At 40.5% G+C, this 11039-nt stretch overlaps 1 protein-coding gene across 1 annotated transcript; it reads right to left on the reverse strand.

The window, feature by feature from the left end:
• Nucleotides 1-2961: 2961 nt before the first annotated feature.
• LOC121794848 (phosphate transporter PHO1 homolog 3-like) lies at nt 2962-6346 on the reverse strand. Its single transcript, XM_042193208.1, has 10 exons — nt 5670-6346; nt 5228-5591; nt 5023-5143; nt 4815-4944; nt 4615-4735; nt 4281-4539; nt 3901-4200; nt 3536-3814; nt 3330-3466; nt 2962-3241 (listed from the first exon to the last, which is right to left on the reverse strand). Exons 1-10 carry the CDS (start codon nt 6247-6249, stop codon nt 3136-3138), a joined length of 2397 nt encoding a protein of 798 aa, XP_042049142.1. The 5' UTR covers nt 6250-6346; the 3' UTR covers nt 2962-3135.
• Between the last annotated feature and the right edge of the window lie 4693 nt (nt 6347-11039).

Here is an 11039-nt window from a genome sequence, read left to right on the forward strand (position 1 = left end):
TTTGCACTAGAGTATAAAACAGGCAAAATTTTTCAAAGACCTCAGATTTAGACTTCAGAAAATAAACCCAAGTCATGCGCGTGCAATCATCAATAAAGAGAACAAAATATTTAAATCCTAGACCTTCCACCACAGGGGCGGGACCCCAAACGTCGGAGTGAACAATGGAAAAAGGTATTTTCTCACGGGTATTACTAAATTTAAACGTGTGTCTATGGCTCTTGGACAAAAAACAAGTCTCACAATTCAAATAGGGAAGGTTGGTAGTAAGTTTAGGAAACAGTAAACGTAAATATGCTATAGACGGGTGTCCTAACCGGCGATGCCAAATCCAGGCTTGTGACGAAGTCGGTCCTTGAGTCTGCATCGCAGTACCATGTTGGGCCATCCTGTCTACATAATAAAGCCCTCGTCGTTCAGTGCCACGTCGCAGATATGCAAGTAAAATCAGACGCCTCAAAAGACATCATGTCTGTCGCGCCACAGTCAAAAATCCAATTTTTGTCTTTGTCCATGCAACTGGTGACGGAGGAATTTGCTAGGGCTTGGAATGAATTATTACAGCGGATATTCGGTGTAAATTCAAGGGTTGAGATTTTTTGTAGAGTATTCTCGCAATCTATGGAGCATATATTTTCGGATTTTGGGAAAGTTGTGGGGTTATTTGGCAATAAGTTGGGGCTGGGGGGTGGTCTGTGAGAAATATGGGTTTGAGGGGGTGGGCTTTGTGATATATTTGTGGAGCGGGGTGGCTGGGGCAATATATGGGTTTTTGTGGGGAGCTTCTTGAAGTTATTTTTTGTGTGGGGGTTTGGGTGCAATCTTCCACAAATATTGGGGGCGGACGACATTTTTGCATAGATGGGGGATTTAATCCCCAAAGATGTACCTGAAAAAACCCTAGCCGCTGAACACTGTACATTCTCTCCGTCCCGCTACTCCGCTCCTGTGCTGCCGTGCGTCGCGCCGGCGCTGCCCGTCGATCCGCTGGCGTCGGTGGCCCGGTCGCTGACCACGGTGGCGACCCGTCCTCCTCGATTCACTGCCCGTGCTGCTCTGTTCCGTTTCATCTCATCCTACCAATCGGGAAATCCGATTAGTAGGAAACAACCATCTTTGGTGTGCTTCTTACCGCCGCAATGGGTACAGGAGAGGCGGCTTCGGTCGTCGTCCGGTCGTTTCTGCCATGGTCGTTGCGCCGCTTGCTGTCCAGTGGTTGAGCGGTTTCGATCGATGGCCGCGAGTCCAGAGGCTAGTCCGGCTGGATTCTGTGATGTGCCTATACCCTGGATTTGGTTGTTGACCGATTCCCGTCGGACGCGTGCGTAGGCTTCGCGTGCCGATGGTAACGAGTCAAGCCTGATGAGTTCCTTTTTTACTGATTCATACTTGTCATCCAGTGCGGTGACAAATTGGTAAAGTCGTAATCGTTCCTTTGTCATTAGTGTAGTTTCCCGGCGATCGATCGATATCCACAAATTTTGGAATTTATTCCAGAGGCTTTCGAGGGACATTTCATCCTGTTTAATGGTGTTCGTTTGTCGATGCAGGTCGTACACCTGAACGGGATCTGCGCCGCTGCCGTAGGTGATGGCCATCCCGTCCCAGAGTTTCTTGGCAGTGGCGTATTGTGAAACCTCGTTCACCAGATCCGCCGCCATATTGTTGATAATCCAACTGAAGACGCAGTGGTCTCGTTGCTGCCATTGTTGGTAGGTAGGGTCGGTTCGGGGTGGAGGGACAGAAACTCCATCAATGTGAGACGCCAGTCCCTTCCCCCCGATTGCCCTGTCCATAAGATTGGCCCAAAGGGGGTAGTTATCCCCTTCCAGTTTGGCTTTGACCGTGATTTCACCCAACGATTTGGGGTGATGAGTCTTTTCTGGCGTTTTGATGGGAATCGAACTCATGCTCTGCCGCAGGAACTCCGCGAATTACACGGCGAGTTCCGCGGGGAAGGGGTGATGTGTTTGGGTGGGTTTCGGTGTTTTTTGTGTTGTTGGTTGTTTCTGATGATTCTGACATTGCTTGCTGTGTTGTAGAATCGAAAAAAGGTAAATAAATTGGATATTAAAGATAAATAAATTTAAATTGGATATTAGTAAAATTAATTAGTTTTAAACTTTTAATGAAACTTCATATCCATGAGATTACATGGGCCGGATTGAAATGACCAGTATAAATTCATATATATTCAAATCTAAAGAATATAGGAGCAAGGATTTGGGTTCTCCTTGAGCTTTAATAAAGAATTTCGGATAAAGATGGGAGATTTACAAATTCTATTCCCTTTATACTTGTATCCTTTGGAGTCATTTGTTAAAATGATATGAACCTTAAAAAAAGAATAGAAAAAATGGCATGAATTTTTAGACTAATTCGACCATTTTTACAAATTTCAATGTTTCATTAAGTTATGAATTTTTACAATGTTTTATTAAAGCTTAGGTCATTATAGTTATGAATTTTTTAAGTTAAGGCTTGCAAGTTAACTCAGTTTGCTAGGATATGGGAATTCTGGAGTATATTTTTAGTGATTATCTCACAATAGCAAACACAATAAAAAAAAGCAATTCATACTTTAAATTCCTAAAGATATAGGTCTTTATACATATAATTTATTTTTAATTTGGGGATTGGAACGTTAAATTTGAACTCTACTTCTCTATTATAGTAAAAACGAGGTCGCATCATTTGGTGTCACTAACACGTCGTCATGCTTAACTTAATTACCGTGGTTTTGTTCTTCATCAATGGGCAAGTAAATCATTTGATATTTATAATTGAATTATTATTGCGTGATTTTGAGCAACGGTTACTTCACAGTAATTTGGTTGATTTTGATATTTACTCCACTTCACAAGTATCTAATGATTTTGGTAGTTAAATAAAGTAAAAGTGAAGTGAGAAAAGTAGTCTTTTGACATTTTTGTATCTTTGAATGTAGGATAAGTAGGCAGATTTTGATTTTGTTGATGAAAAAACATAACTTTGAGTTTGTGGTTACAATATGTGAATCTGACTGAGTACTTGTGTGTAAAAAATGAAAGAATATGACTCTCATCTATGGTGCAGATGAAAAATATTTGAAACTTCTTAGTCTTATCTCTATACAAATTTGCTGAACTGCCAAGTCTACTCATCTTTATCTTCATCTTCATCTTCATCGTAGTTGAACGGTAATGGCACTGACTTGAAAGCTCGGAATTTGCCAACGTTGTTGAGATGTTCGTTCTCCAGCCTGCGCGCACGTACATTATAACAAACTAATTCCATTACACAAAATCCATCATCCAAATTCATCAGTTTGTGGCTGTACTAACACTGACCTGAAGAAGTTCCATAGACCGCGACGAAGAATCTCTAGGGAAGCCACGAGCGCAACCATGGTCTGCCTATGCAGTGAGAAAACAGTGATGTTCATCACAGTCTGCATCCATGCTAATCTCAATAACACATTCAATATCTGCAGCGAAACGTGTGTATTAGTGTAGAAGTCTTGATCTTATTCGAAAAATATTAGTGATGAACTTACAATGGCTGCAAAGTAGACACTCCTGTGTGGGATAAGCAGCTTGTCTCTTAGCCATCTGTTCTTGGATTTGCTTTGGAACAGCCCCCAATCCATGACAATGTCCCAGTAGGTGCTGATGATGGTGGCGATGATCGAGGTGATCCAGGCTATGATCTTCCATTTTGGCCCTTTGTTGAGGGTGTAGGCTGTTCTTGCACACACGGCTATGATTGTTGCAAGATATTTCACCCCGTTGTAGCCTTGGTGGATGTCTCTCTCGTCGTAGACACGACGCAGACACTGCACATGATCAAGAAATCAACCATCCCTTTTTTTTTGCAGTTTAATTAACATGATTGTTTATGTTCTTGATATTATGTATGCACCTGAAGGAGGCGCCACATATATGGGACTCCAGCGATGATGAAGGAGAAGGTGTTGAAAACATCGTTGGATTTGCAGTGGTTTTGCCTGCGTTTGTAGTCTCCCCAACCGTAGTAGCAAATGTAGAACTCTAGGCTTCTTAGAGCTTGAACTTGACTTGTTAACTGGTCTGCTAGGAAGAAATCTGGCAATGTAACCTTATAGAGAGGAGCTAAGAGGCAGTGAAAGACGGAGACGAGTAGAAAATAGCGGCTCGAACGGTACAAGATGTTGAGAGGGCACAGCATAGTCACAATCACAAGCTGCACAACAATATGATAAAATGTTTATTCTTCAACATATGCATATATTTTATTAAATAAACCATGGTTAAGATTATTACCAATACTAATCCAAGAGGAAGGAGTTCTGTAATGGGTTTGTAGTCAGCTGTGATTGGATCCATTTCCATGTCGAGATTAGCAAGAACACTTGCTAGAGCCAGCACACTTAAACTGACTCCAAGAAGCAGAACCTCTCTGTATCTTAGTTCTGTTCCTTCCTTGAATCCAAATATGAAGGAGTAATTCACTCGATACCGCCTCCAGAAGTATATGTTTGCAGCGTACATTATTATGTGGAGAACGATGAACCCGAACAAACTGTCACACAAATTCATTCATCTTAGTAAAAGTTGGTATAAATTTAAATATGTGAAGAGGTTTGATTTTTCTTACCTGTAGAGGGGAAACATGGTTTCCATGTAGAGCACTCTGCCTTCTTTGTCGAGTATATTCCGTGCTCGAACAATCAGAGCTAGTGCTATGATAAGAGCAATGGTGCAGCCAAACAGAAATCCTGCAGGTTTTCTTGCATGTTAGGAGCAAACATCCCATGGAATATGGACCTTCCTGACAGAAAATGCCCAACTTCTTACCCATGGTGAATGTGGTTCTATGTGATTCCCTTTTTGTTTTAGGCCGCAAGATGTTCATTCCTTTGCTACGGTTCGAGTTCGAGAAATGCTTGATGAAGATGGCTTCTACCCTTTCCATCAGCTTGCTTACCTATACCACCAACATAATAACCTCATTTTCCAATTGCACTTTTTTTACATAACCAAGGAATTTGTGAATGATTTTCACCTCATCAGAGCTTCCCAGATAGGAATTATCAACCATTCTCAGGTAATATTTTGATGCATTTCTTGAAGCAACCTTATCATATTTCTTCATGATCTTTGAGAAGGCCATAATGTTCAGAAAACTGTTGCAATCACACAAACATGTAAATTACAAAATCATAAAATAATACTAATAATATCAACAGATGGTTAGAAGTTATACATACCTGTAGCTTTTTAGAAGCCTTAGCTTCTGATGAAATCCAACAAAAGCCCTCTTAAGCTGATCTTCTGCTTTCCTCAAATTATCCTCTGTAAACTTCAAATCAGCCTGGTTAGGAAGATTGAGGAATCCTTTGATTGTCGAGCGAGGAGTTTCTTGACTCGTGTTGAACTTCACACGATCAAGAATCTCCAAAGGCGCCGGCCTCTTCTTCGCCTTGATCTCATTCTTCTGCTTCACTTCTTGAACTCTTTCATTCTCCATCTCAATACCATTGCCATCTTTCATATCCTCATGTGATTCATCACACTGCCCTTCGCTGTGCGCTACTGAACCTTCTTCGTCTATTACAGCCATCGGAACCCTTCCTGCACCACCAAAACTCTCTAACATGAATCACACCACAGCTACAGACAAAAGAAAACAAGATTTAGAAGCAAACTCACTGCTTGCTTTGACAGCAGAAGGTGTGTTGGCAAACAATGCAGCTGAAGAAGCAGCAGCATCAGAGGCTAGCTGAGTAGTCTCCTCCACACTATTAGTCCAGCCTTGTGGATGCTCCACCTTCACACGAAACGCGATCAGCGCCACCATCTGCTTGTTCAAAACAGCAGCCTCCTTCATCACCTCATCAACTTTCAACCTATAAAACCTCAGCACCTTATTGAACTCATCATCCAGCCTTCTGAAATACACCATCTCATACTCCCCTCCTTCGTCCGCAGCCCCCAGGAACATCGTCTCCGAACGCTCCTCCCCTTCCCGTCTCACATTCTGCACCAGAATGGCTTGGTTTTCAACTTCACCTGCAGCTTGATGAGCTCCCGGGGAGCTCTCCCTCTGTGTTAGCCCACTGAAGGCTCTGTACAGTGTGTGGCTTCGCACCAGACCGGCCGGCCTGGCCAATCTGGTTCTTTGCTTGTAAATTTCGATTTCTTTTACTAGAGTTTTCAAGAACTCATAATCTGTATATGCTTCTTGCCACTCTGGCACCATTTGTGAAGCAAATTCTTTGCCAAACTTCATTTTTTTTTTCTATTTTTTTGGTGATAGATTTACTTACTAGCTATTGGATGAGAATGCAAATGTATATAGAGAGGAGAATTTTCGATAAATAGCTTTTCAAAATCAGGTGATGTTTGTGAACATCCAACGCTGCAAGGTATTATATATAGTTAATTATTATATTTTTACACGCAGACAAAAATTAACAAAACTATCACAGTGCAGAAATAGTTTGACCCTTGCACCAATTATTAATAATATTTATCATATCCATTGTCTAAGCACAACACATTTGATATATACTTTAACTTTGTCGGAATTTTGAAAGTGACAAAGTTGTTGAGCAGTTGTCGCTTTTCAGATCCACTTGTTTAAAGAATTTTCAACACCAAACCAGTATTTTGACAGTGATCAAGATTGCTGGTTTTTTGTTGGATTTTGTAAAGCCTATTATTTCATATATATGCATATAAATTTGTGGTTTAAGTTCACTAACCACGGATTGAAAAAAGCAAGATTTCAACGTTTCATCTTTTGCCTAATTCAACTATTAGTTGTCATTAGTGTCAAACCCGTACTCGTCAAACCGTTTTTACTAATTCAAATGCATGCATTGATTTTACGTATATATTCTACGTATAAATAAATTAATTAATTAAAAACTTGAAAAGGGAGATGACAAGATGTTCGAAATTAGTCCACAAATGAAATAATTTTCAAATCAATGAAGCAATCTGCTATAAGGTAAAACGACGTGCGAATAAGTAGTAGTGGCTAATTGATGTAATTCATGAATTATATGCAATAAGTGTATGAATTTCAATCCATGCACATGTAAAATTGACCTAGTTGCTTATCTTGTGCACGGCGTGGGGGCGGAGATCCCTTCGGATTTCTTCAGGGATATCCAAAGGGCGAACGAGGTCTAGGGTTCTTCCCCGTCCTACCCCGTGAAAGAAAGAAAAAACTTATCAAATCCATTTAAACTTGATATATAAGAAGTCTAATTATAGAATAACTAACCATAATCGACAACCATTAGCAACATATAGAAAATATGTAGCCGATATTTCTTATATTAAAACATAGAGTATGCCCATAAAAATAGAGAATTAATAAAGAAAAGCTAAATGCAATAATGAGTCATATCTCATGATTTCCTAGCTTTTGGCTTTTGCATCACCACGATATAAATAATTTAATTCAATGTGTGGCTTTTGTACCATTAAAACATGTGATACAGAGAACAATAGTGTAATATAATGTTGTTGGTTTCACATATTTTAAACTAGGAAAAAAAGTTGGTAAATTGAGGTGAAATGAAACCCTAATTAAAACGTTAAGACAACGTGACTTGAAGAAAGTTCCATGTAACGCGTGATTTAAGTATAAAAAGTATAAAGGGGAACCGTCTCAAAAGCATTTCTTTTTTCGGAACAGTCAAAATTTTTAATTTATCATTGAATTCAAATCAATAGTAATAAGGTATACTAATTTATAATGTTAAATAATTGGAATAAGTTGGTACGTGGCAGTGTTTCTATTTGTTTCACGCCAATTTATACGTAAACTAAATGCGCAAGGATTAAAGTAGAGAAGCTTCTCGGAAACGAAATGGTGTTCGTAACTTTTTACTATTTAATTTCTTTTGTTTTTATAGGTGTATTATTAGTTGCTTAAATTAAACCTACAAATACAATTGAGAATCTAAGAAAGTCGTTCAAAGATTAGCCTTGAATTTGTCTCCTAATTGGGATAGGATTATATTTCCTAATTGGGATAGGCTTATTTTCCTAATTAGGATATAATCTCATGTGTGCCTATTTATATCTGAGTACAGCACATAATTCTGTGATCGTGATCTTAGATCTGAAATTTGTAACTGTAGTCATAATACAATTTGTTCTCCGTTCTTGCCCGTGGGTAGCCAATTGGCGAACCACGTAAATTCTGTGTCTTCTTTACGTTCTTTCGTTTGTCGATTACATGATTGCTCTATTTTGTCACAACAAACTAGTATCTAGAGCCTGGTTTTCGGACTAGGGTTTTGAATTCCGCATCTGTTAGGGTTTTCGTGTTAATCGATCAAGATGTCTGCTTTGAACGTGAAGGTCGACAAATTCACCGGGAGAAATAGTTTTAGTTTATGGCAAATCAGGATGCGATCTCTGTTGAAGCAGCAGGGTTTGTGGGCGCCGCTCAAAACAAAGAAGGCAATGGAGGATGATGAGGAGTGGACAACCTTAGACGAAAATGCCCACTCGACCATCATGTTGTGTCTGTCTGACGATGTTATCATCGAAGTTGCTGAGCAGGAGACTGCTGCCGCCCTTTGGACGAAGTTGGAGAGTCTATACATGACGAAGTCTCTAACCAACAAGTTGCTCCTAAAGCAACGTTTGTTTCGATTACGCTTGCAGGAAGGTATGCCCCTTCGGGATCATCTGGAAAATTTGAACAAAAATTTGCTGGATTTGCGTAATGTTGATGTTAAAGTAGAAGACGAGGATGCTGCTTTAATTCTGCTAGTTTCTTTGCCTGAGTCGTACGAGAATTTCGTTGAGTCTTTTATGACTGGGAAAGAAACTCTTTCTTTGGAGGATGCTTGATCTGCTCTTCACATCAGAGAGGATCGTCAACAGGCAACAAGTGCAGCCACAGAAAATCCGGCATCAGGATTATCTGTTACGGGTAAGGGACAGAAGAAATTCGGACAGAAGAAGCAGAACTCCAAAAGTTCAAAAAGTCCTAAAGCCCCTAAGTCAGATGACATTTGCAGATATTGTAAAGAACCAGGGCATTGAAAGATTGATTGTCCACATATAAAGAAGAAATTGGGCAAGAAAAAGGATGCTAACGGTTCTGCGACTGTGGCAGAAGCTGATGACGCAAACTCGGAAGAAGAACTGGCCTTGGTTGCCGATGAACAACCACACTGTAATGATGTGTGGATTTTGGATTCTGGACTATCGTATCATCTCTGTCCTCACATGGAGTATTTCACCACTTATGAGCAGATAGATGGAGGCAATGTTACCATGGCCAACAGTGTTGTCTGCAAGGTGGTTGGCATCGGCTCAATCAAGATAAGACGCATGATGGGGTCTTCTGCACCTTGAACGATGTTAGACATGTTCCACAAATGACGAAGAATCTGATATCGCTGAGTACTCTTGACAGTAAGGGTCTCAGTTTCAAAGGTGAGAGTGGAGTAATGCGTATTCTGAAAGGTTCGAAGGTAGTTTTGACAGCTCAGAAACGAGGTACCTTGTATTTTCTGAGAGGTTCCATCGTGGCAAATTTTGCTGATATTGCATCATCTGAGGTTGCAACCAAGGATATGACCAAGCTGTGGCATATGAGGCTCGGTCATATGGGAGAACGTGGCATGAGAATCATGTCAAATCGTGATTTTCTTTCTGGGCATAAAGTGCAGAAACTTGATTTCTGCGAACACTGTGTATTTGGGAAGCTTCATCGCAACAAGTTTCCAAAGAATGGTGTTCATCGAACGAAGGGGACACTTGACTACATTCATATGGATTGTTGGGGTCCCTCACGTGTTGAATCTGTTGGAGGACACAAGTATTTTGTATCGATGATTGATGACTACTCGAGGATGACTTGGGTGATTATGATGAAACATAAAGGTGAAGCATTCAAGAAGTTCAAAGAGTGGAAGACTCTGATTGAAAATCAGACAGGGAAGAAGATCAAGCGATTGAGAACAGATAACGGTCTGGAATTTTGTTCGTCTGAGTTCAATGAGTTCTGCAGGAGTGAAGGGATTGTTCGACATCACACCGTTAGACATACACCACAACAGAATAGTGTGGCAGAACGCATGAATCATACATTGTTGGAGAGAGCAAGATGCATGCTCTTTCATGCTGGTTTGACTAGGAAGTTTTGGGCAGAGGCAGTAAACACGGCGTGTTATTTGATCAAATGTGGTCCTCACACTAGCATTAACTGTAAGATACCTTACGAGGTATGGTCTAATGATATGCCTGCAGATTACTCTTCGTTTAGAGTTTTTGGTTATACTGTTTATTATCATGTCAGTGAGGGTAAACTAGAACCGAGAGCTAAGAATGGTATATTTGTTGGTTATGGGAATGGAGTTAAGGGATACAGAGTCTGGTTGCCTTCAGAGGATAGAATTATTTTCGGTCGGAATGTGATGTTTGATGAAAATTCTATGCTTAACTCTATTGTGAAGTCTAGTGTTGTAGAGGATTTGGAAGGTGTTGATAAACAGGTGTAGAGGATTTGGAAGGTGCTGATAAACAGCTGGAGCTGCAAGTCACTCACGATGAGAGTGAATCACAACTTCAAGGTAGAGAAGATCAACACACTACTGTTGAAGCTACTACTGATACTACTAGTTCTGATGTTCATCCAGAAGCTCGTCAGAGAAGCATTGCTATTGACAGAGCTAGGAGGACAGGTGTGAAGCCTCCGTTGAAGTACGGCTTTGAGGACATGATGGCATATGCACTACAAGTTGCCAGTGAGGTGGAAGATGAACCATCTACTGAAGAACCATCCACCTATAAGGAAGCTGTTTCGAGCAGTGAGCGTGCTAAATGGCTCGCTGCAATGGGAGAAGAGATGAAATCACTATGGAAGAATCTGACATGGGAGCTAGTCAAACGGTCAAAGGGAAGAAAGACTGTTACTTGCAAATGGAACTTCAAGAAGAAAGAAGGGACCACAGTAGATGAGGGTATTAGATACAAAACTCGGCTAGTTGCAAGAGGGTTCACACAAAAGGAGGGGGTTGACTATAATGAGATTTTCTCGCCAGT

The sequence above is a fragment of the Salvia splendens genome, chromosome 3 (genome assembly GCF_004379255.2).
Source record: "Salvia splendens isolate huo1 chromosome 3, SspV2, whole genome shotgun sequence".
NCBI lineage: Eukaryota > Viridiplantae > Streptophyta > Magnoliopsida > Lamiales > Lamiaceae > Salvia > Salvia splendens.

Bases quoted from the DNA above. Each gene is read 5' to 3' on its own strand.
- LOC121794848 (XM_042193208.1), bottom strand. From the start codon at position 6,249: ATGAAGTTTGGCAAAGAATTTGCTTCACAAATGGTGCCAGAGTGGCAA. The intron at 5,592-5,669 runs GTGAGTTTGCTT...TTGGTGGTGCAG, and splicing joins TTCTGCTGTCAAAGCAAGCA to GAAGGGTTCCGATGGCTGTA. The intron at 3,242-3,329 runs GTCAGTGTTAGT...ACGTGCGCGCAG, and splicing joins GGTCTATGGAACTTCTTCAG to GCTGGAGAACGAACATCTCA.